The sequence below is a fragment of the Balaenoptera borealis genome (genome assembly GCF_965194805.1).
Source record: "Balaenoptera borealis genome assembly, chromosome: 3".
Lineage (NCBI taxonomy): Eukaryota > Metazoa > Chordata > Mammalia > Artiodactyla > Balaenopteridae > Balaenoptera > Balaenoptera borealis.
In genome coordinates this window covers 179,246,682-179,272,594 of record NC_138866.1, presented here as the reverse complement: position 1 = coordinate 179,272,594, position 25,913 = coordinate 179,246,682, and the positions used below count along the sequence as shown (strand labels likewise).

Genomic DNA, 25,913 nt, shown 5'->3' with positions numbered 1-25,913 from the left:
CCGAGGGGAACAGGACAGAGACTCACGGTACAAACTCGCCTCCTTCCACCTCCGTGCTCTGTACATTGTGGAGGAGAGATGAGAGGTAGGTTAGGAAGTGAGAAAATCCTCAGAGAAGGAGGGGAGTCGTTGGGAGCCGGACTAATACTTCCCCAGGGTTCCACAGCACATGTATATTGGTCATTCAGTCATTGAAGATTTATTGAGCTGCTACTATAAGAGGGCAGACTTGCAGGTACTGAGAACAATCCCTGCCCTCTAGAAGCTGGGAATCTAGCCGGGAATCAAAATATACATGTGTGGAAGTTGTCAGGCAACATGTAAAGAGGACTAAACATGTGTAGGGGTAAAATATTCATTGAGTACCTGCACTTGTAAGGTGCTACGGAATGTTAGGCAGTGAGGGTACTAAACCCCCTCCTCCCTGCCCAAGTTCAAGACCAATTGAGAAATAATATAAAGCAAACAGAGACCGAAGTACTACCTTTATTACCAATAAAGGCTAGGTTTTGGGGAGGTATAGTTTTTATCTGCCAGCCAATGGACTTCCCCAGAATTAGGCAGAGATGGTGTAGCTGGGCATATAGAATGGAGTTCCAAACTTCATTTATGTGAACACCTACTATGTGCCAGGCCCTAGGCTCTAGATAATGAAGATACAGCAGTGAACAAAATTAAGTTTCTGCCCTTATGAACTTGACTTTCTAGTAGAGGGAAACAGATCCAAAACAGTAGGTAGTAATGTATACACCTGTATTGTTAGTGCCGCCATTACAAAGTATTACAGACTGCGTGGCTTCAACAACAGAAATGAATTTTCTGGCAGTTCTGGAGGCTGGAAGTCTGCGATCAAGGTGTCTGCAGGGGTGGTTTCTTCTGAGAGGCATGAGGGGAGAATTTGTTCCAGGCCTTCTCCCCTTGGCTTGTTAATGGCCGTCTTCTCCCTGTGTCTTCACTTAGTCTTTCCTCTGTGTGTGTCTGTGTCCTGATTTCCTCTTATAAGGACACCTATCACATTGGATTAGGGCCCACATTAATGACCTCATTTTAACTTTAGCACATCTGTAAAGCCCCAGTGTCCAAATACAGCCACATCTGGAGGTACTGTTAAGACTTCAACATAGGAATTTTTGAGGGAGACATAATTCAGCCAGTAGTGAAAAACAAAGGAGGGTGACAGGATGCCAGCGGATGGAGCATCATTGTAGACAGAATGGTCACGGAAAACATTTCTAAGGAAGTAAAATTTGAATACAAGTTTTCTCTCTTTTTTAAAAAAAATTTTATTGTAATATAGTTGATTTACAATGTTGTGTTAGTTTCAGGTGTACAGTAAAGTGAATTAGTTATGCATATACATATATCCACTCTTTTTTCGATTCTTTTCCCATATAGGTCATTACAGAGTATTGAGTAGAGTTCCCTGTGCTATGCAGTAGGTCCTTGTTGGTTATCTTGTATATAGAAGTATATGTGTATATGTGAAGCCTAATCTCCCAATTTATCCCTCCCCCTTCGCTCCCCACCCCCCATAACCATAAGTTTGTTTTCTACATCTGTGACTTTATTTCTGTTTTGTAAATAAGTTCATTTGTACCATTTTTTTAGATTCCGCATATAAGCGATGTCATGTGATGTTTGTCTTTCTCTGTCTGACAAGTTTTCTTTTAATGAATGATAAGTCTCTTGAGATCTGGGGCCTTTGGAGATATTCCAGATGAAGTAATGTAAACAAGGACTTGGGCTTGGAAATGTGTGTGAGATATGTGAGCGGAAAGTTGAGGAAATTGATCTGCAGGGATTCACAAGAGGTGTTTTGTTTTGTTTTGTTTGGTAGCAATAGAAATTAAAGTCATAAGCATGCACTTAGCATGAAGTCAGGAATTTAGGATTTATCTTGAGACAACTAAGCTGAGAGAGAGTCCTTTGAAGCTTCCAAGAAATGGGAGGAACAATGAACGGTGTCTCTTGGGAAGAAGAATCTAAGCTCGGTATATACAGTGAACAAGAACCGGGCAAGCTGAAGGCCAGGAGATCGTGCAGGAAGCTATTATGAGGGTCCTGGTATGTGATCATCAAGACCTGCTTTTGATAGCAATTGGAGGAAGAAAAAATCAAAATTAGAGATGGTTTCTAAAGAAGAATCAACTGAGTCAGAATTGACATTCAAATCTCATAGTTACTTGAAAGAAGTCGTACTCATTAAACTCCCTGGAAATGGTAACCTAGAGTCGAGCTATGCCCATGTCTGTAGTTCATCTGTTGCTGCAATTAAAATGAAGAAAATGCAGCCACGCTTGGATTGGAAATGCTGAATAGGTCTCCAGTCTCAAGGGACGGCAGTTCCCTGGCTGTGCTAACAATTGGAATTCTCAATGTTCTTTTGTCTTTTAGGCATATCCGCACTAGACCATTAGTTATGGACTGAATTGTGTTCCCCCAAAAATCCATATGTCCAAGTCCTAATCCCTAGTATCTCAGAATGTGACCGTATTTGGAGACAGAGCCTTTAAAGGGCTAATTAACGTAAAATAAGGCCGTATGGGTGGGCCCTAATCCAATGTGACTGGTATCCTATAGAGGAGATTAGGGCATAGACACACACAGAGGGAAGACCATGTGAAGACACAGGGAGAAGACGGCCATCTACAAGCCAAGGAGAGAGGCCTGAGAAAAAACCAACCCTGCTGATACCTTGGTCTTGGACTTCCAGCCTCCAGAACTGGGAGACGATGAATGTCTGTTGTTTAAGCCTCCCAGTCTGTGGTACTTGGTTACAGTAGCCCAGCAAGCTGATTCACCATTCTATTCTGGTGGCCACTTCTGAGTCTGCCTGAGAGTTCCAGGGACCTTCTTGGATCATCTTTTTCTCAGGTTTGGCTCACAGCCCATGTGTAGCCTCATTGCTTCAATTAAATCCATTTCACTTGTTCTGTCCTTAAATAGAGAAAAAGGATTCCTCTCATTCTCATCGTACTGACCCATCTAATCCGTAGGCACTAGTCACCTGTGGTTGTTTCAACTTAATTAAAATTCAATGAAATTAAAAATTCAGTTTTTCTGTTGCACTAGCCACATTTCAGATGCTCAGTGGCCACACGTGACAGCACGTAGATCACACATTCCTATCATCACAGTAAGCTCTATTGGAGCAGTGCTGGTACAGAAGAGAGCTTAACCCTCCCTTAAAGCCCCAACCAGCTTGTGTTTGTTATGGTTCTCTCCATTGTGAGCAAAATAATCCCACTTGAGGTAGAGTAAGTTAAAAAAAAAAAAAAAAAAAGAGTAGAGGGATAGGAAGGTGGTGGTGGGCCTTCTTGGAAGACATAAAATATCCCACAGGATTAGAAGGACAGATAAAAGAACCAAGGGCAGCTCTACCAAGTTTTGCAAGAGGCCTTTGTGGGCCTTTCTTCAGTGGTGCTGTCAATTTCCATGTCTTTGTATTCCATGTCTCAAAAATCAGGAAAGAGAAGAATTTCAGTGGCCAATTTTGAGACAAGGTTCTACTCAGCCAAACGTGGGTGGTAAAGAGATGGCTCCTTAAGGACAAAATGGTCACATGATGTCCACCCTGGTTTCTTCCCCTTGATCTCAGGGAACAAGGAGTCGGTGTGAGTGGGACCACCACCTCAATCAGGGTCCAGTGCTCTGGATAAAGGTATCTCTTTAGTTGTTGATACAGAACCTTCCATTGCATAGTAAGCATTGTATATGCTTTGATCTTTCAGTAAGTCACAACCAGCAGATAAGATGGTTCTCTTTACTGGTTTTGACAAACAATTATCAAAGAGTCACTTGGTACCCAGGTGCTGGTGTGGATGCTATGGGAGATATAAAAGGGAATAGGATATATTTTGTTAAAAATACATCTAGTCCCTTAATACAAACTCTTTCTGTACAAAACTGGGTAATTTGAGAACTGAAAGGAGGCAGGTTTCACTGTATTCTTGGTCTCTTACTTCACCAACCTGAAGAAATACTTTTATCCTTTTTTGGCTTCACCAGTATGAAAAATCATACAAAACAAACAGCCTTCAAATCAAAGGCTCTCCCTTCCAAAGCAACCATCTCATTTACTTTCACCAGCTCACATTGCCAAGATCAGCTGTAATGACATCTTGCCAAAGCCCAACATTTTATGTGAGTGAGAAAAATCCTGTAATTTTCCATTTTCATGAATAGTTTACTCAAAAAGAGTTTTCCAACTTGAATCCTGTATGTTTTATTTAAGTCATCGTATATATATCCCCCAACCATCCTGCAACACTGAGCTCTATCATTGCAGCTAAATTCCACACAAAGATTTCAGACCCCTTTAAAATATGCTTTCTACCATAAAGAGGCCCCTTCATTTTGAAGAACTCAGTTGAGATTGAATTCTCTCCTACTTTAAATTAAAAAACGTTACACGAATGAATCATTAAAATAATTGCATTTGTAGTTGAAAAATTAAATCACTAATGAGTCCAAAATTAATAATCAGCAAACAAAGGGAGGAGTATATGGAGTGGATGACAGCAAAAATGAATCTCCTGGCCAACAAAACAGGGGAGATTTTAATCTGGAGTTGCCCACTCCCAGCTGTCAAGTCCCTGATGAATATGAGGGACCACAGTTTATCACGAGGGCAGAGTGATACGCGCATCAGCAGATTTTGACTTGGTGGGGGAAATCGCAGACACCTGTTTGGCGAATCTCCACTGTTCCTGATTCCTCTCTATTCCTTATTTCCAGTTGCACTGATAAATACTGTACTTGTCTTTTCCCAAGGGTTTCCAATTCTTTGGAAATGCTCACATTGCTTCAAAGCTTTCCATGACCACGATGAAAGGTAAACGCGGAACTTAAATGTGCTGCCATATTTGAAACTTGAGTTATTTGAAGAAAGCTTGGTTTGTAAAGCCCTCCAAGAAAGAAAACCAGCAAGTCATTTTTCTCTCTTGTTCAGATTCGCCTTTACTAGTTTAAACCACCTGTATTTATTCTGGCATTTTTATCTCCCGGGTTCCATTCCCTTTTGTGTTGTGAAGGAGTATTTACTTTCCCCCTTTGTATTACGTAGTATTTATTGCTTTGTAAGAGCAGTTTGCCTTTTGCCTTTTATCTTTTGCTGATGGGAGAACGTTGCCTTCTGAGTGGTTTCTGAACCCCGGGTATTAAAGCACTCAGCACAGGGATGGCTTTACCATCCACTGAACCCATTTCAAGTTCATTTGCATTGCCCGATACATATTTCTATATTTGTGTGTGGATCTAAGAGGAGCTGAAAATCATTAAAATTCACACTATACTGCATGCTCAAAAATCTTCAGAAAATTCATTGGCTGTCTCAGGAGTACTGGGCCGCTTTTACCTTGCATACACTTGTCCGTATTTCAGAGATTGTGCGTAAACATCCAGTGACTTACTATAGGCTAAATTAAGGAGTTGTTGGGATTGAAATAAATATGCTTACTTATAAGTGACCAGTTGAATGTGAAGGGAGAAAAGCGATTTTTTCATTTGCAGCAAGTAGATCAGTGTTTGCAGTTCCCAAGTGCATATACAGTCGTTAGTGTTTTATACGGGTAGTTGCTGTTGTTTATGAATATCATTATCAAATAGTATATGCAGGCGTTTTCTATTTACAGAATTGGAGATTTAGGTGTGATTCAGTTAAACTCCTATCTGCTCAAAGTTGTTTTCATAATACGAGTAACACTTTTATATCTGTCATAATTCACAGGTCAAAATATTGTAGTCATGACTTGGGAACAAATCTGCCAAATGGTTTAACTTTGTTTTTGTTTTTTTTTTTCTGTAGCTAATCACATTTGACTGATCTTTTCAAATTACGCACTGAAAGGAAACAGAAATGTAGAATTTATTTGCGTTTGTTTTTGCTGAGTTTTGTCACTCCAGGGATAACGTTTACTGCACTTTTGATTTTTAATTGAAAATAGGTCGTCACCTCTTTCGGTTGAAACTCCACTTTCCGCTCTTTCTCCCATTCATTCTGTTCTTGCTAATTATGTGTTTTCTGGGAGCAGTATTTGCCTCTTATTCAATATGTCAGCTTTCTTTGAATGAATTTCAAGATGTTCTAGTAAGCTGAATAAGATTTGGGCTACTTTAGTTCCTCTTTGGGGAATAGTTCTTCATTTTCTGTAAACCACCTTGATTGTTGTCTATAATATTAGTTCGTACCCCCCGCTTGATAAACTCTTCTTAGAATTCTGTGAGAGGAAAAATTCTCTTTCTCCTGAAAGACTGATATATTTCTTTTAACAAATCATGAGCTAAAGGTAACTCATGGTGTTTCCCTTTTTGCCTTGGCTCTTGGGGAACACAGAAGTATTTGATTTTCTATAGAGCAGCTACTGTCCTGGATGTAATACTTCTGCTGCAATTTTTTTCTCCCTTGTCTAGCCCTTCTTTCAATCACATAGCTCTAGTTCTTATATTTTTATTGTAAAGGAGCTATTTTATGTCTTATTTTCCTTGTCAGAGACTTCAAATACTTCTTTGGAAACAGGTGAAGTTTAAAAGAATTGATATGATCATCTGTATTTTAGAAGAAATATATTGTCTCTTTTTAAAAAATTTTTATTGTAGTGTAGTTGACTTACATTGTTGTGTTAGTTTCTGCTGTACAGCAAAGTGAATCAGTTATACATATACATATATCCACTCTTTTTTAGATTCTTTTCCCTATGTATAGGCCATTACAGGGTATTGAGTACTGTGCTACACAGTGGGTCCTTATTACCTATCTATTTGATAGATAGTAGTGTGTATATGTCAATCCCAATCTCCCAATTTATTCCCCCTGCCTTTTCCCCCCAGTAACTGTAAGTTTGTTTCCTACATCCATGAGTCTATTTCTGTTTTGTAAATAAGTTCATTTGTACCATTTTTTTAGATGCCGCATATAAGCGATATCATATGATATTTGTCTTTGTCTGACTTCCTTCACTCAGTATGACCATCTCCAGGTCCATCCAGGTTGCTGCGAATGGCATTATTTCGTTCTTTTGTATGCCTCTATTTGTTGACAGCAAACAGGGTATAGGCAGAAAATGTTTCAACACATCTTAAAGAAAGGAGGGGATGAACCCCATAAAAGATACACTGGAGGATTTAGCGTAGGTGGTTCATGTGGCCATCCTCTCAGACAGAAATCCCTGGGGAATGCACATTCCCCTTCGGTAAACACAGGAGAATTTTTGCTCCCACTGTACACCTGTTATAAAGTGTTTTGAAAATACGATGGTTAAACAAACCTAGTAGTGTTTTTAAACTATTGGGACTGGTCCTAAATATCAGTGAGTCCGCCATTATCACTTCCTGCAGAGAAAACACATATTAGGTCTGACATCTAAGGCCCTAATGAGTTTCGAATCCCAACTCTTGTACAGATTATTTCTCAGTTCTGTCGTTTCTTGTTTCTAATAACGGATACTAATCTGGTTCTTAATCTAACATTTTGGGCAGTTTAAAGAATTTTCAGCCCTTGGAAATGTCTCATTTCCAGTCCAGGCTTGTTCGGTACATCCAGATTTCCTCAGTCTTAAAAAGTTCTTTTGCAAACCCTGCTGCTGATTCCCAATTCAGCAATTCACATCAACAAACACGTATTTAGCCCCTAGTAAACGTGTCTGTGGTGCATGTGGGTAGGGGGAGGGGAGGGGTGGGAGGCCGAAGATGAAAGACCTGGGCTTTCTCGCAGTCACAGGAGAAAGGACACGGGCCTTTGGCAAAGCGGAATGAGGTCAGTGCTGTAAGAAGAAGGAAACTCACGGAGCTTGGGAGAATGATGCCGTGGCAGGAGGGGAGGTGGGTGGTGGAGCCATCGGGAGGACAGAGATGGCTCTGCAGTGGGGTCCGCAGCGGGTGCTGAAGGAAGGTGCCCGCAGATGCCGCGCGTGAAACCGTTTGCAGGTGGGAGAGGCTGGAGGCATCGGAAGGGGACAGCCAGGTCCGGCTCTCTTCTGGCCTGTTTTCAATTAGATTAAATTGAATTAAATGGAACACATTAACGAGAAGATAATAGAAGCGGCTTATCCAGAGACTTCATTCTAACCAGTGCCATCAAACGCCAGATAAAACATTAGATTAGGCCCTTCTGAGCTTGCTCTGAATTTCTGAGGAAAAAGTTAATTATGTAGTTTAGACCCAATGCATGATTTTCTCTGAAAATCCACACTTCTCCTAAAAGTCCTTCTAATTAGCTCCTATTGTTTTCTTCTTCTCTTTTCTGCCCAAGGCCTTTGTAAAAAAGGACCATGTGGATGCCACCTTCAACCCCGAGGGAAATGGGTACAGAGGGCCAACCAGTGGTCTGTGTAACGCAAGGACAAATGCTCATGTGTCCTGGGGTGCCAAGGTCACGTTCTGGGGCTTTCGACAAAGAGAAACCACCATGGGTGGGCCATAGCTAGCTCTCATTATCTGACCATTAAGACCTGCCCACCCACGGAAACAATTCCTTAAGAGTAAATGTAAAAAAAATCACATATATATATATATATATATATATATATATATATATATTTACATACACACAAATATATTGATATATAAATCATATATAATATACATATATGTATTATGTATATATATATACAATATACATACCTGTATTACGATAATGTAATAAATGTGCCATATTTAATATATATAATTGCGATTTTATATATATACAAATATAAGTACATAATGGCAGCTATTGGAAAATAGACATTTTCAGTTAATCCCTCTAATTCAGCCAATAATTTAAAATTTTCTGCCTCGAAAATTTACCAAAAATTCACAAAAGCAGCCACTGGTAATAAAATGAACAGTCTTGTCTGTGTTCCCACCTCTGTGAAGTTGCTGGCTTGCTGGAATGGTCCCAACAAGGCAGCAGCGGGCAGTAAACGGCTAACACACCCAGAATGATGAACGTCACACTCAGAATCTTCCTGCCTGCTGGTGTGGGTCAGAAGGGCCCGAGTGAAACCAGAGAACCTTTGTGGATACTGACAAGTGGAGAGGGTTGATCACTTGTGTCTTGAGCAGGAAAAAGAAAATCACAAAACCCTGGTCTAAGTAGGATCAACTTTTGCTGACTTTTTCCACTTTCCAGACCTAAAGATAAAGTAATTAATTGCATTATGAATCATTACAAGTTCTTTCAATGGGAAATATTGGCGTAGTCATCTACTTATATTGAACATGCAGCTACCTCCGATAGTTTAATTTTGGTTTTTCTTCCTTCCAGCTTATTATAAATCTAAACTACCTTCACAATTTATTTTTAGGATTATGGTTTGAAATTCTATTTTTACACCGTTTAAAACTATTCCCAGGAGATTGTCTGCATTAGGGAAAAGCTGATATGTCTACTCACATACAGATACCCAAGGGACACGGTATTTCTTCATAGGACATATTGTTCATATTTGAAGGTCAGTTGCCCTGGGAGGAGTAGGAGTGGGGAGTGGGCCCAAGTGCACCCTCACTTGATGGTCATGCCCCCTGCAGCCTAATTACTCTTAGAGCTAGTTTCTAGAATACTGGCTGCTCTCGGCAGGGTCTGGTTCCATCGGAAGCTCTCTGTAACCTCTCCTCTCAGAATGCATGATGCTTTAGATTTTTTAAAACAAAACAGCAAGACTGCCTCAATTCTTATCGCTGCCTGACCAGTTCATCTGTCTGGTGCACAGCTTCTGAGCTGTGTCCCTAGGATGTATCTTCTGCTGGAAAGTTCCCCGTAGTCTAACGGCAGCCACTTTTAGTTTCTTTCCTTAAAAATTTTACTGGAGTCTAGTTGATTTACAATGTTGTGTTAGTTTCAGGTGTACAGCAAAGTGATTCAGTTATACATATACATATATTCATTCTGCTTCAGATTCTTTTCTCATATAGGCTATCAAAGAATATTGAGTAGAGTTCCCTGTGCTATACAGTAGGTCCTTGTTGGTTATCTATCTTATATATAATAGTGTGTGTGTTCATCCCAAGCTCCTAATTTATCCCTCCCCCCTCCACGTTTCCCCTTTGGTAACCATAAGGTTGTTTTCAGTATCTGTAAGTCTGTTTCTGTTTTGTAAATAAGTGCTATTAGTTTCTTGAATTCATTCATCTACCTTGTATGACTGAGTTGTCCTGAGCATAGCTTAGGAGGACTTGCTGATCTCTTAGATCTCATTCTTTGTAACATTTCAATTCTACATTAAGTAGAGTCATAGGGACCATAATATTTGACCCATGGCAAGTCAAAAATATCATATCCATACTAGAGATTTCATCCTTCTATGGAATGATATAGCAAGAATTGGAGACCAAGTTGAAGCCATATATTGTAACGGAGTCTTACGTAATGTGCTAGTTACCTTCTCCATCTGGCTATTCGATCATTTTCTGACAGTAGATCTGCCAAGCTAGCTGTTCAACTCACTATCTTCAATGGAGAGTTTTGTGTTGAGAATTCTCTCCTGAATGTGGTTATGACTTAGGTCTCCGGCAGTGTGATCGCTCTTCTGGCTGCCTGTACAAAGCCGCTCTCTCTGGTATGTTTGCTTTGTTGAGAGTCATCCTCTAGAGGCTCAGGTCCTGAATAACTACCTCAGTGATTTTTAAATACATTTGCCACTTGGGATTTGGAAAACCTTCCAGAGGACAAAAAGCATGTTCTAATGCTTCCCTACTAGGTTCTAAGTCTAAAACCTTGGTCTAGCAGACTGCAGTGAATTCAAATGACCTGGCTATGAAACTTTTTCTTCCTTTAGAGAAGGGTAAAGTGATCTTTATTTTGAGTTTTGTCTCGCTTTGTTTTATAACACAGAAGCCTGCTCTCCTGGAGAACTTCTGTGTTCTTTCTCGTTTTGTCTAAGTCTGTAATACTTATTGCCCATTGGACGTCATTTGTCTGAAGTCTGACTCTTTAGCTTTAACTTCCTTGAGAGCCTTGTGTTCTGCCATCAAGTTCATAGACATACACACACTACTCAGTAGACCTACAATATACTAAGATGAAAGCTGACATTTACTGGGCTTTTCTTGGGCATTGAGTATCATTGTAATTATATGCATTAACTCAATCTTCGCAACAATCCTGATTTAGGTATTTCACAGGAAAGGAAATTAAGCCTCAGGAAGTTTACAAGTAACTTCCCTAGCTACTAAAGGAGGAAGCTAAGATTTAAGTTAAGACTCCTCTGATTCCAAAGCTTCCCTACATAACTCCAAGCAGACCCTATCTGGCTGGAAACCTCCAATTCTTCAGTCAAAGGAGTGTGTGTCCTGAAATCCAATTTTGAGACCCAGAAATTAAAGATCAATAGCTGATCCGGCCCCAATTTTTTTTTAACATTTTTAATATCTATTTCTTTAGATAGCCCTTGAGTCTTTGAATTCATTATTTTTTTTCCTGTTATTAAGAAATGCTATTTCTGTTGAAGTGCTGCTGGATTTGGAAATCATTCTCATGACTAAATATTTGTTTGCCTTGGAAGAGCCCGGTGTAGGGCTATGCTACCAGTGGGTGCTCAATAAAGATCAATGGGTGGCCACGCACGTCTGTGTGGAAGTCGTGTGTTTAGGACCTGCTCAGTTCTGCGAAAGAGACAGAAATGATGTGGGAAAGGTGAAAATCACAGGAGCATCACCCAACTCCGATCATGGGTTTCTGTATTTTTTTTTAATTAAATTTATTTATTTTTATTTATTTATTTTTGGCTGCGTTGGGTCTTTGTTGCTGCGCGCGGGCTTTCTCTAGTTGCAGCGAGCGGGAGCTACTCTTCGTTGCGGTGCGCGGGCTTCTCATTGCGGTGGCTTCTCTTGTTGCAGAGCACGGGCTCTAGGCGCACAGGCTTCAGTAGTTGTGGCACGTGGGCTCAGTAGTTGTGGCTCGCGGGCTCTAGAGCGCAGGCTCAGTAGTTGTGGCGCACGGGCTTAGTTGCTCCACGGCATTTGGGATCTTCCCGGACCAGGGCTCGAACCCGTGTCCCCTGCGTTGGCAGGCGGATTCTTAACCACTGCGCCACCAGGGAAGCCCCTGAGTTTCTGTATTTGACTTTATTGTTTAATGGTCCCAAAGGCCCAGGGGCAGAAGGAATGGGAAGATGGAGCCTAGTGTTTTCTTGAGAAATGATTGGGAAGTCCTGTGAAAATTAGATTCCAGGGCCTGCCTCCAAAGCTAATATCGACTGTGAGAGAAAACGTGGTCCTCTGATGAGGACTGAAAAGAACCAAATATTTTTTTTAATTGACACATTTTCTATTATTATATACATATAAAGATGATGAGTAATATGCCATATCAGATGGTTTATTCAAACTGTCAGAATAAGGGCTGAAGCGTGAGTAACTTTCCAAAGAACCTTCTGGGAAATTCAAGCAGTGAAAAGTGGCAGGAACCAGCCATGAGTTCATCTACAACCCAGGCATCCCTGAAAATCTTGGGGGAACAAAAGAAGTTTCTCCCAAAGTACAACACTTGGCGGGACATTTCTAGAGGAAAGGAAGGAGACAGATCATGTAAACTTCCTTCACTAAAAAGCCAAATGTCCATGCACTGTCGAGGTGTGTACACTCGCTGGAAAGACTAGGGGCAGCCATGTGACATGGGGGATGGTGTCCTCATTATGAAGGATGACGATTGAGCACCAGTCCAAATCTCAGCAGAACTTTGAGATGTTAGAGCCCTCACTTGGAAAAATCAAGCTCTGCTTTGGCATTAGAGAAAGTAGAAGGAGGAAAGCCTGAATTACTAGGAACAGTACCGCAGGTCTTGGGCTGGGCTGGTCTGGTCTGCGGTGTGCTGATACCGTGGTGTAGAGGAAGGTGTACCAGCAAGCGCATGGAATGACCCTGATTCTCCTCGAGGCTTATGGGTCTCAGTCTCACCATCTGCCAAGCGAGCAGGTAGAGACTTGCTTTCCAGGGTCCATTCTAACTCTACTATTTCAGCCTTGATGGGTTCCTCTATGAGCTGAGGCTTCGTCCATGTATCTTGAGGTTTTTGATGAGGATTTATTTATACAATTCTACCTTTAAAAAACCTTTTCTTTTATCCCCACTCAACTCTCCTTAGCAACAGAGAAGTCTTACAACGTTTGATTATTTGTTGTATCAGAGAAGAGCCGGTTTCATTAATATATTACCCTCCACTGCTGACACCATGTGTTACCGTTTTGTACCCCCCCTAAAGAAAGGTGACTTTGAGAAGCAACCCAGAAGAGATTTTAGGAAAATAGGTGTTGTAGCCAGGAGTGAACTTATTATGTGTTTGCTGCTTAAACATATGAAAATGATGCAGCTCATGTGAACAAAAATAGTGTGAAATATATGTGTAGTTTTGCCCAAGGTAAAGACACATGTTTATAAAAGCACCCCCCTCGAAGAAAAGTTAAAGGTGTGAGAAGTGAGAAGGACTGTGTCCCAGGAGCAGAAGCAGGGCCTGTGTCAGCATCCAGAGAGAGGCAGAATGGAGAGCGGGGAGCCCAGGGCTGGGCTGTGGCTCACAGCCCGACGCCTCAGTGGTGATTCTCCCAGGAAAGACCTGACGAGCTGCTGACATTTCTCTTAGAAGAATCAATGAATCTTTGTTTCCTTCTGCCTCCTCATTTGACCTTATTTTGTTCTGAAACAGAGAAGGAGGAAAGAAAGAACTGAACTGGTGGGATGGGATAAGGGGTAGGCAGAAGGCAGAGAGGAGGAGATGTCCGTCCGTGCTGTGGGGCCCACAGACCAGACCGCAGGCCCCTGATCGGCGCCGGGGATGTTACTGTTTGCTTGCTGTGTAGTCTTATTTGTTTCTGCTTCTCATTTCAATTCTCGCCCTGGTGTAATAAGTCGCCGTCTTCCCAGCCATCATCCCCGTATTGACAAGCAAATGTCACCCACATTTGACTGACATCCGTTGCTCCTGAATGCAAAAGTATGATTTACGAATCAATTCTACTTGTTTATTTAAAGCCGTTCTTGTGTGTCTTATATATTTGTTGGTGGGATAACTTGCCTAATAGCTACTCCGGGGGCTTTCCGTTAATGTTATAAATCCAGGCTGTTCCTTCTCCTGTTCGCCACGGCAAATGGGAGCCCTTCTTTCTCATATTTTGCTTATGTCCCCCCTCCCCCAAGACACATGCAGGAGATGTGCTCTGAAACTTACAGGACTCTTTCTATATCTTAGGAAAAGATCTTGCTCAGTACTTTTGTGAAAGCTGCTTGCTTTATCTGAAGACTTTTGAAGGCATCTTGACAAGTGCTTATTTCTCGTGCATGTAGTACCTTTAAGTAAATGCAACTTAGGTCAATGGCTGAGTCTCCTGAAAGGTTGCTAGAACTGTAAGCCTGTAAATAAGAGTTCGTATGTATACACTCACCATTTGCAGCGTTAGTAAAAAGAACCACCCCTCCCCCCTTTTATGCGGTGGGCATGTTCATTTAAAATCATAGAGAAACGGTCTTTGTCTCTTCAACACACCTTACTGTTCTCTGGGAAACATCTTATTTCATTTTGGAAGGCTGGTGAGGAAAACCATAAGGTTAAAAAAAAAAAAATCACATCTACCATCTGGAAAATTCTAGAGGGCTCTCCTTATGTTAAAAGTGGCATTTTGAAAAAACACCTGAAACGCTGATTGTGGGTGAGCCATTAGAGAAATACTGTCGACCCAGCCACCCTCCTTTCAACCTTCAACTGCACCCTCCAACTGGGGCTGCAGGCAGTGGGGAAACAGGGGACTTAGGTGTGACTCTGGAGTGCTGAAGGCTACAGCACGTCTGTCTCACTCCCCACCCCCATCTGTCCAGCGAGAGCGCCGCCATCGGCTGGGCTCAGCAAGGGAGTATTCAGAATCTCACTGTTCATCCATGTGCAGAGAGGGGGGGAAGAAAAGAGAGGCCGAGGGGGGGAAAAATCCCACATTGTCAGAGTCATGCCAAACTCCCTTTGAGTGGGATGAGCAGAGCAGATGCCGCAGTGAGATGCCAAAGCGGCTCCCCTTCCTCTGCGCCTTGGGTGCCTATAAATTGCTCCGGCGCGCGTTTGTCAGCCTCCTCTTCTCCTGGCAGGTGGTACCCAGGCAGAATTCTGCGTTCAGCCTCTCTCGCGCTCTGCTCCCGGCGGTGAGGCGCTCGCCGCTGCTCGCCAGCCCCTGCGCTCCAGCCCGAGGCCTCCCCGAGCCGCCGGTGCCCAGCGCCGCCTTTCCACGCCCCCGGGGGGCGCCTGGCCTGAGCTCGCGCGCCCGGCGCGGGGTTTTGGGGATGCGCGTCTCTTAGAGTTCTGGTGGTTGCCAAGGAGGAGAAGAAGAAGAAGAAGAAAAAACAAAAACAAAAACAAAAAACAAGGCAGGAGGAGGGCGATCCCAGCGAGCGAAAGAAGAGGAGGCAGAAAAAGGCAACTTCAGACGGAAAGTTGGTGCGAACTGGCGCAGTCGGCGAAACCGGCAAAGTCGATCGCTGGCGGCGGCGGCGGCGGCGGCGGCGGCGGCGGCAGAAAAGTGTGAGCGGCCCCGGCGAGCGCGAGAGGCGGCGGCGGCTCCCTGCCCTCCCGGGGGCCGCGCCGGCGCCGGCGGCAGCCACAGGTGCGAAGGGGCTCGCGGGCGGCGAGGGGGCGCCCCGAGCACCCCGCCCCCTGCTCGGGGACTTGCGCTCAAGTCGCCGGGCGTCCGAGCTCCCTCCCCAGCCGCAGCCTCGGCTGGGGGCAGCGAGAGCGGGCGAGGAGCGGCCGGCGCGCGCCCGCCCAGGGGACTTGGGGTTCGCAGGGGGTTGTTTTCGGCTCTGACGAGGTCCCCGCCCAACCTTCAAAATTTTGTCCAAAAGCAGACAAGAGGATCGCCCCGCGCTGAGCCGGCTGGTGGGCAGCAGGAGGCGCCTGATCGCCGCCGGGGCGCTGGGGGTGGTGATGGTACTTCTGCTGGTCATCCTCATCCCGGTGCTGGTGAGCTCGGCCGGCACGTCGGCGCACTACGAGATGCTGGGCACCTGCCGCATGGTCTGCGACCCGTACGGGGGCACCAAGGCGCCCAGCACGGCCGCCACGCCCGACCGCGGCCTCATGCAGTCCCTGCCCACCTTCATCCAGGGCCCCAAAGGCGAGGCAGGCCGGCCCGGGAAGGCGGGCCCGCGGGGGCCCCCCGGTGAGCCCGGGCCGCCGGGCCCCGCGGGCCCCCCGGGCGAGAAGGGCGAGCCCGGCCGCCAAGGCCTGCCGGGCCCTCCCGGGGCGCCCGGCCTGAACGCGGCCGGGGCCATCAGCGCCGCCACCTACAGCACGGTGCCCAAGATCGCCTTCTACGCCGGCCTCAAGCGGCAGCACGAAGGCTACGAGGTGCTCAAGTTCGACGACGTGGTCACCAACCTCGGTAACCACTACGATCCCACCACGGGCAAGTTCACCTGCTCCATCCCGGGCATCTACTTCTTCACCTACCACGTCCTGATGCGCGGAGGGGATGGCACCAGCATGTGGGCCGATCTCTGCAAAAACAACCAGGTGAGCGCGGGCGGGCGGCGGGGAGGGCGGGGAGGGAGCCCGGGAAGGTGCCGGCGAGAGGGAGGAGACCCCGGGCATGGGGGTGGGAGCCCGCGGAGGAAGGGCGCGGCAGCCGCGCTCGCGGGAGCCTAGAGCCAGGGGCAACGCCGTTCCACTCCGGGAAGGCTGGGGTCGCACGCCAAAGAGCGCCCGGCGGCCTGGAGAGGGTGGTTCCCGAGCCCAGGACCTGCACTTGGTGCGCGCGACCCTCGAGGGGTGGAAGCCGGGATTCGGTCCCCGGGACAGGTTGTGCACCGCGGGGAGTCCCGGAGCAGCGAGCGACCCCCCGGCTGCGGGGTCCTCAGCCGTGCGGGGTCACTGCCAGGTCCTGGCGGGGACGGGAGGGCTGGGGGAGCCAGGAGTGGGCGTGCCAGGGTGACAAACCCGGGGGAGAAAGACCGGGGCCCAAGGGAGAAAGAAGGGGCGCGAAGGAGTGAGTCCGAGCCGGGCGCGTCCAAGGCCGAGGCAGAACCACGGGGCCGGCGGTCGCAAGGTCCCTGCGGCGTCCCAGACCCGGGGAACTCACAGATAGTCAGATTCGAGATGCAAAAACTCTGCTTTAGATTTCAGCTGAAGAAGGGGGAGAGGTAATGAGTGCTGCTAACAAAAGGAAAAGTTGAGACTCTGGGTTTGTGCCGTAAAGCACGCTCGCAGACACAGAACCCAAACTCTACTGGCTGGAGGAGGAGGGCGCACGGGCCTCACTGCCAGCGAGCCCCAGGGCGCCTGCGTGAGGGTCTTTCCAACCCAGCCTTTTGCTCACAGGCGGCAGTGGCCTTGGCCTTGACTGTGGAATAGCCTCAGATCAGCCCTCGGCCAGAGGACCTGCTCTCCTGAGCCGAGACGATCGGCGCTGCCACAAGGGCCACTGGTCTGCAGTGTTATGCTTGGGGCCACTTCCCCGTTTGCTTGAGAAATTCGCGGTCATTGCAAAACCAAAGCGTGTCCCATCTCTTCATCGGGGGAGGAGAATAATTTTTTGTAATTACCTCAAAGTGTAATCAGACCCTCTGCAAGCGCTGAATCAGCAGCCGCTGGGGGAGACCTTGCAGCCTGCAGTCTGGGTTGAATGCTTGGGCTTCAACTTTGCTTATTGGGTGGTCCAGGGAGTGGCCCCCCTACCCTGCCGTGGCCAGTTGTGATTTTACAGGGGCTCTCCGGCTTCAGGTCACTTCTCCCTTGAATTCAGACCTTTCTAGCTATAACCCAGGTTTCTATTAAGCAACATTAAAGCAGAATTTATTCCAAAGTCCTAATTCACAGTGTCAGAATTCTTCCAAAGTGAAAGACAAATACCCTAAACGTATAAGACGAAGGACAAAATATCCTGTCCCTCCCCCTTCCTACCACCGCTCACTTCTAAAGGAATTCAGAAGTAAATAGCTTAAGGGACCCTAAGGTCGCATAGAACAAAAAGAGGAAAAATGGCCACCAGGAGGCACTGACAGGGTTGTTTATTATTAGTTATTATGCACGAAACTAATATTAAGATAAATAAAAATTATTCACAGAGCAGTGGGATAGTTATAGGTAAATGGCTAAAAAGGCCATGACACATTGTACCAAAATAGAGCTATTGTGTCACCCTAACAAAATGACTTGTGAACAGCCTCTCAGCAGGCAGTGATGAGACACCCATTTATTTACAAATTGGCTGTCTTCTGACTCAAAGGTTAGGTCTGGCAAATACTATCAGGCTGGAGAGATTGTTTTTAGAGGGATTAATTCAAATAGAATAAGATTCAAGTTTTATCAATGTATCAAAACACACTTCTTTAAGTATCTGGAAATTGCAACTGCATGAAAAGCTAGGGAACAGTACGTTTAAATTAGTTTAAATGTTGATGCTGAGGCCCAGGTAAAGATTCCAAGAAAACAATTCCATATATGTGTTCTACGTGCATTTTGTTTTTTAAATTATTTCATTGTTTGGAGTGTAGCATGCTTCTTTGTACCATCCTAGCATGCACATTCTATGAGGATGGGGTGGGGGGAGGAGGAAGAAAAAAAAAGGCACAACAGCTGACCTTAAAATGTATAATGCTTTTTCATTGGCATTATTAAGCTGCTACTTCTACAAAAGGGGAGCAACAAGTTATTCAGAAAAACAAATATAGTAGCAAACAATATATTTTCGAGTTCAGCACGGACTGTTTTGCAAAATGGTTTTTACAATATTACTGTTAAGGAATTCTATATCTAGAATAGAACTGTTTTGTAAAGTCTGGTCTGCAGGCGTTGCAAATGAGAAATCTTTAAAAATCCTTTTAAAATTAATGTTAAAGAAAGAGTTTATCCTTGATTTTCAGTTTTGCTCTTGTCTGATCACTTCTTAGATGGCAGGCCGTTCCCCCCTCTGAGCTGACCTAATTTGTTTTCATAAAACAGAAACTCAGAGATCCATGTCAGCGTAATGTTCTATGGATTAAGTGGATTTGAGAAGCACAAAAAAATTAAACTAAAAATGCAGTTCACTCTAGGATAGAGGAATGCCTCTGGACCATAACCATATGAGAACCATTTTATTTATGCTTTGTGTTTGAATGCAGGATCACAGATGGAAACATCAAAGGCCAGTAAATTAACCTGATGCGCCACTTAACCTTTTGTTTATGATTCCACAGAAGTACAATGAAAATGAAATTATGAGAGCATCAGTAGCAATTAATTAAATTAGCAAATGTTACCATAAATATTGTCTCTAATGATAAACCCTCCCTAATAAGATAATGCTAAGGCAGCATAACCTATTACATCCTCACAAACACAGCACTAAAAGGACCACGGTTCTCATATTCCCCATCAAACCATCAACCTAAATTTAATCTTACCATGTCTAAAAAGCCCATGACAGTGCATATTAAAGGCAAAAGTTGGACTCAAATAACTTTCCATAGAGACTGGAAATATTTTTTTAAATGTTTGTATACATTTAGCAGGAAACCTGAATAAAAAATATTGCTATTTGAATCCAATCACTATAATACCACTCTAATAAGCCACTCTAATAAAAACTAAAACTGGCTTAAGGTTAGAACTATAAAATAATTAAAGACTGGTTTTTACTCTAAGAATTTATTAGTTATGGCACCAGTGAACATGAGATATATTGGAAACAAGACAGTTTGTGGGCTGTTATTCATTTAGTAGCAAGATTAATAAAATGTCAAATGAATTATCTTTTTAGGGGCTGTGAAACGTGCACTAAAGATCAGCAGAATCTAAATAGTTAACTTATAAGATGGAAAGATATTAGAGTACATTTAGGTAGAAATGGGTATATCGGGCTAAGGAAAGGATGCATCATATCGTCAGAGAAAATGCTGAAATCTGTGTACATTTAGGAACCTGAAAATAGCCTCCAGGGTGGATGCATTACTTTCCTCAATAGTGTGATGGCTTAAAGGAAGAATTGTTGGAAGTTACTGGGCTGGATACTACAGCTTGAAATTTCAAGTCCCATTATACCTTTAGAGTATGATCAGGTGAGCAGACATACTAAAATCATGCAAAGTACACTGGAGTATGGCAGGTATTTAATTGGGAGAGTCTTATGGTTAAAATCTTAGAGAATCACTTTCATTAAAAAGCAATCACACTGGCTTTATGCAACAAAGGAAGTGAAAACCATAAGGGTAACCTTCCAGTCTGTGGGATCATAATAATGCATTTGCAGGTTTTTGTGGTAACACCTACTGAATAAAAATGGTAACAATTTTGTGGGCTTGTGGTTACATCCCATGGAATAAAAATTGCATTATATATATATATAAATCAAGTGATTTTAATGAATCCCAGTTCCCAAATGCCCTCATGTAGAAAACAATGTTAAAACATAATACCCATAGAACTTAATACTAAATACCTAAAGCACTAAATAAAAATGTGTGCCTGGTTATTAATCATAGGTGAGAAGTATATCATAGATTGATAATTAATTAATATATTACTAACATAGCTAATTAGTATTTTATATTTTAATTTTTCTCACCCATTAAAAATCCACACATTAAAAAAAAATCAGGTCCTAAGAGTACTATTCTCCTTGTAGATTTTTTTTCCCTGGGAACTAATGACTAGATGAAATTAATGAATCAAAGCATCCAACTCCTATAAACTAGTGATTAATTCCTAGGAAATATTATGACATTAAATTGTATTATTACTTAATGGTCAAAACAGATCACCTCACTAAATTGGTGTATACATTTAAGTCAGTGCTTGTGAGCATAATTGTATTTTGCTTTCATTTTATTAGTGTCAGCACAATGTTAAGCAATTCTGAATCTTTTAAGCCCTTTTCTCCTTTTGCTATATGATATCCAGAAATAAATTTTTAAAATACTACTCAAATTACTTTACAAGTTCAGCAGTGTCAAAGAGTCTTCTCCTTTTTTAACATTTCAGCATTAATGTGAGAACATACCACATGAAAATTTAATTTGAAAACCAATCATTTAAATTTTGAAAGAAAGGCATGGAAATTCTTGACTTATGTCTCATTTCTCTCATTTTGCCAAGTGATAAAATCCCACATATTGCACCCCAAGTCATGCATTATTACATAGTGCAGGTTTACAAAACCACTAAATCACTTGCTGCGTTATTCGGAGAAATATCATTACAGTGGAACAGAAACAAGCCACAAAGTAGATGTTTTACTGAAATAAATCAAGTACAAGTCTGCCTATTGAAAAATTTTTTTCCAAGTCAGAATCAAAATACAGCTAAACGGATATGAAGCCTAATTGGAGTTGAGGATGTGACAGAATGTCCATATTACTTGATGTGATGGGCAACTGGACTGTTTGCAAATGTCTGTCAGCTCACTAATGAGATCACAGGCTCAACCTGATAGGATTAGAAGCAAATCTCCATCCTCAAAGCAAACCACACATTTAGAATCACCTCAATATAAAAGGGTATCCAATGAGATCATTCAAAAAAAACTAGAAATTTTAGAGACTTCAAATTTATAGAAATGTAGTTCCTTCTATAACTTTTAGATGTGTTGAAATTAAATAGCTTATTTACGTACACACATCACAATTAAGTGATAAAAAGGCACAAATAGAAAAAAGAACTCTGAAGACTTTTAAACCAAAGATGTTTCAATGAGTTAAGCTTCGGGTACAGGGGCTTTTCCTTGAATTAGATTTTGAAAGCCCAAAATCAAAAGGTTTTTTTTTTTCTTTTCTTCCTGTATAGTAGAGTTACAGGAGTGGGATTTCTCTGAGCCTGTACGTACCGTGGATCTCAATTTTCTAATAATCATGGGGACCAACAGAAGTTTGGATTGAACTTCTGTACTCAAACAGCTGGTTAGGATATTGCTGCTTGGCTTAAATTAAAATGCAAAAAATGACCATTTCAAGAAGTGATTGGGCACAGAGTTACAAGGAATTAGAAAAAGACATGATTTAGGAAGAGAATAGAGTGGTATGCATTGTTTACAACGCATAGTAAAAAGAAAAACAAAGACTTAGAATCACCTTCACGAAAGCACTATTTTCTCCTTTCCAATAACATAGTCGAAACTGTTACAAAGATATCCTCATAAAGCCCCAAGGCCAAGGTGGACTTGGTTGTGCTAAATTCAGTGCCATGGCAAGCCAGTCAGCTTATGATGCTGTGTGAATGGCAAAAAAAAAAAAAAAAAAAAAAAAAAAGAAAAGAAAGCCTGAGAATTCTCTCTTACAAATTCTAATTCTTGTCTGTTTCACGCAGGTGCGTGCTAGCGCGATCGCCCAAGACGCTGATCAGAATTACGACTATGCGAGCAATAGTGTGGTTCTTCATTTGGAGCCAGGAGACGAAGTCTACATCAAATTAGATGGTGGGAAAGCCCACGGAGGAAACAACAACAAATACAGCACATTTTCTGGATTTATTATCTATGCTGACTGATCATGCAAAAACTAAGCTTATTACTCTGAGTTTGGACACTGGATTCGTATGGCTAACGTCAGTGAATCGAGGACCCCAGGGGATGCCAGACGCGGGGCACTTCAGCTGTGTGTATGTGGGGGAATTCAAATGCTACCTGACTCACATCTGTATACTCAGAAACATTATGTAAAAAAAAAAAAATATTAAAAGCAAGATAAGCAGATGTTGATCCACTACCGCCAAAGCAAATACTCCTTAATTGTTAGTGTCTGTGTGAATGAAGTCCTATATAGATCACAAATTTTTATAGAAAAATCTAAGACACTGAATTATTTCTTCAATATATATGATCCTTTGGTGTACTGTGATCTCGCTGCTTTTATCCATACGTCAGCTTTGGTTCTTGTGAGTTTACCTGCTTATTAGGCTACTCGGGGTCCATTCATAGTGTGGGGAAGAATGATTTTTACCCTGCAGGAGGAGGTCTCATTGACATAATCCTGCTTGTCCCCAAAGAAATTGTTTGCCTTGTACTCCTGTTAACTTTAGAGCTAGACCTGGGAATGATTCAACTTTAAGCCTTAACCTGGAATTTTCTGGATTTGAGGGAATTCCCAAGCCTATGATCATGTTTCACATTCTTTTTCATAGGAATCTTCTTTCCTCTCTTTTCGGGTGATAAGTCTTTAAAAGTAGAGATTGAACTTGTATCATAGGATTACTCTCTAAGTGTGTAAATGTGTAATTACGTATGGTATTTAGAGAATCCCCCTGTGTCCAGTTTGTCAATTGAATGCATTTAGGTTTACTTGGAAAGTCAGAGAAATTTATTCTTTGGTGTTAAATCAGACTGAGGCTTTTGCCTTCTTTGGAACAAAAGATTATTCATAAGCCAATGCATATAGGTTTAATTTGCACTGGTGCATGCGTCACCAAGGGGACACTAAGTAAGGCCTTCAAATAGTTACTACAAGTCATGGCCTGAGGTTATTTCAAAATGAACGATTTCACATATAACCAATACGACAAGAAAGTGTATATATTTTATACAAATACCTGCTACATATATATATGTATGTGTACATATATATATGTTAGATGAAATATATGTATGGCTTCAGACCGTAGGCACAATGGCTGTATAGCCCCCAAAATTTAATTTAAAGAAATGTACGTGTAGGCACACACAATCGTGCATAAGTTATTTGACTTATTTTGGATTGAAATATATTTTGGAAGACAGAAATATATGGAGTAGCAAAATAATTTAGACGACTTCTAAGAGTTATCCAGAAAATTAAATTTTATTAGGTTAAAATGCCCCAGAAATCATGTGTCTGTAAATTAGGTCTGTGGCTTCTTTGTTACCATATGCCAATCAATACTTTCACTGCATTCTGTGGCCAACTGTTACTGTTAGGACTGCAGAGGCGAAGTAGCTGTCCTTTGCAGTGTTTATGAATTATATGCATTTGAATGAGCAATTTTTTTCTTTTTTCTCAGGTGGACTGAAGCTGACAGTAAAGTAGATTTTGAGAGTAGTGCAAATCCTTCCTCTCTGGTTAAAGTACACTGCCAAAAGCCATCTCTTTAGTCTAAGAAAAAGATTTAAAATGCATGTTGATACATCCTAACTATCAGACAACTTCCACTATTACAATGAAAAATCTGTTCCACTCTCAGGTGCCTTTGAAGACTCTTTGAGAAGTAGATTTCAAAAACAGAGATTGAAAAATCTGCCTGTTTTACTGGCGAAGGACATTTGCATTTTTTCATTTAAAGGAATTAGTTTGTTCTGTTTAGCTCATTCCTCTTGGATACTTTCTGTTCTAATACACAGAAAGCTTGATCATCATTGATCCACAGAAATATCTTTTATTTAGCCAACCTCAACTTTCCAAAAGAGTTATGCCTGGTGTTCCCATCTGAATGTGCTGTTTGCTTGATTTAAATGCCTTGGTCTGAGTAACTCTCATGATTTATATGATTAAAAACATGTAAGCCCATTGATCAAGAACAATGACTAATTCTATTTGGCCTTTCTAATATGTAAGATGACTCATAAAGGAACTGCAGTGGATTTTATTTCCATTTAACAATATGTATTAATCAAAGAGGAATTAGCCGTTAAGGGTTTGGAGATTTTTTCTTTTTAGGTAACAAGTCATAGTAAAGGATTCAACCAAAAGATTAGTTTATAAACAGCAGAACACATCAACTAAGAGTTTTTAAAAGGCTTTATTTACACAAAACATCAGGGCTGGGTATCTTTTAAAGAGTTGGCTCTAGAATCAGACTGTCATTTCTTATAGATCTGACATTTTCTTCGGATAAGTAAGCATTATTTTCTCTGTTCAGGCCCAAGGAAAGACAAATAAAAGATAAAGGAAATAAAGGGAATATTTATAAGGCAAACACTTCTCTTTTTTTTTTTTTTTTTGCATTCTATATTATTAATTAATTAAATTGTGGCCTTTGTTATTATAAATGTAATGATTCATTAAACTATATTATGTAATATATTTTGACTTTTATGACTGAATTTTTATACTTGACTACTATGTTACGTGTTCATGTCCCCTTGTACCAATTTTTCAAAACACAACAAAATTTATAGGAAACCTGGATGCCAGAAAGCCACAGGCAACAAAACTGATTTATTATCAGTATATATAGATAGGTGAACAGCATATAATTAACCTTCCACAATATTTTTACCATTGTGAATTGGTAATTATATTACAGTATCCTTTGAAAAAAAAGTCTCAAAATTTAACTTCCCTTGCCACAGAAGCTATTTTGAAGTGTCATATTATTCATTAAGCATTAATTAAAGAACAGCAGGATAATTAGTAGAATCATCAATATTACAAGAAACATTAGATTGCTCCAGAAAGGGGTAATTTAACTAGAAACACTTTAAATTTTTTCATGGAGTGCTGGTGATAGATTAAGAAAACAAAACAAAAGGAAGCAAAACTCCACTAAGGGGATGTAGACTGTAAATCATTGTTTGGATATGGGTACTTTTGTCTTTATTTTGTTAAGGAAAAACAATAGGGCTTAATTAGGCTCAGTAACTCCCTAAAGGTACAGATGTAATAGCCAGTTTCTGAGAAGGCAAAAGTCTTCTAATTCTCCTAAAAAGAAATGCTCTGTCATTAGTCCAATGTAGCTCTGATTAATATGTCACAGTGGGTTTGAAATCACTGTCTGTTCCCTGCAAGCTTTATACTAAAGGTATGAATTCAGAACAACCATCCTATTTGAAAGTTAGCCATTGCTTGGGGTTCTCTATCAATATCTTATCAAGTGCAGCCTCAGTTATACCTCTAAACAACATTTTAGGAACAATGTTGGTAAGTATATGAGAATAGCCGTGACCTCCGTATTTCGTCAGCCGATGCTTCGTATGTATGTCATGTGCCATCAGAATTCTATCTTCATAGCCCTCATCCACCAGAAGACGTACCCTGTGAAAAAATGTTAACTCATTATATGGCATCGGTCTCACGTTTAC

At 42.0% G+C, this 25,913-nt stretch overlaps 2 protein-coding genes and 1 long non-coding RNA gene across 4 annotated transcripts in view; 1 reads left to right on the top strand and 2 right to left on the bottom strand.

Annotated features, from left to right (window-relative positions):
- Window positions 1-1,278: 1,278 nt before the first annotated feature.
- On the bottom strand, window positions 1,279-9,427 carry LOC309625737. Its single transcript, XR_014242720.1, has 2 exons — window positions 8,844-9,427; window positions 1,279-7,978 (listed from the first exon to the last, which is right to left on the bottom strand). It is a non-coding gene; the product is annotated as an uncharacterized lncRNA (long non-coding RNA).
- Window positions 9,428-15,446: 6,019 nt separating this feature from the next.
- C1QL3 (complement C1q like 3) lies at window positions 15,447-24,915 on the top strand. 2 transcript variants are annotated; one of them, XM_082385702.1, is made up of 3 exons: window positions 15,447-15,557; window positions 15,799-16,465; window positions 22,232-24,915. In XM_082385702.1, the coding sequence occupies exons 2-3, from the start codon at window positions 15,878-15,880 to the stop codon at window positions 22,409-22,411; spliced, it is 768 nt and encodes a 255-aa protein (XP_082241828.1). In that variant the 5' UTR covers window positions 15,447-15,557; window positions 15,799-15,877; the 3' UTR covers window positions 22,412-24,915. The 2 variants fall into 2 exon arrangements, with proteins under 2 accessions (XP_082241828.1, XP_082241829.1); XM_082385703.1 differs by having other exon boundaries at window positions 15,470-15,557; window positions 15,796-16,465.
- Window positions 24,613-25,913, bottom strand: part of PTER (phosphotriesterase related) — a 66,777-nt gene continuing 65,476 nt past the window's right edge. The window contains exon 5 of the mRNA XM_082385716.1: window positions 24,613-25,866. Coding sequence (XP_082241842.1) covers window positions 25,656-25,866 — 211 coding nt within the window. The 3' untranslated portion in view covers window positions 24,613-25,655. The remainder of the gene's footprint in view (window positions 25,867-25,913) is intronic.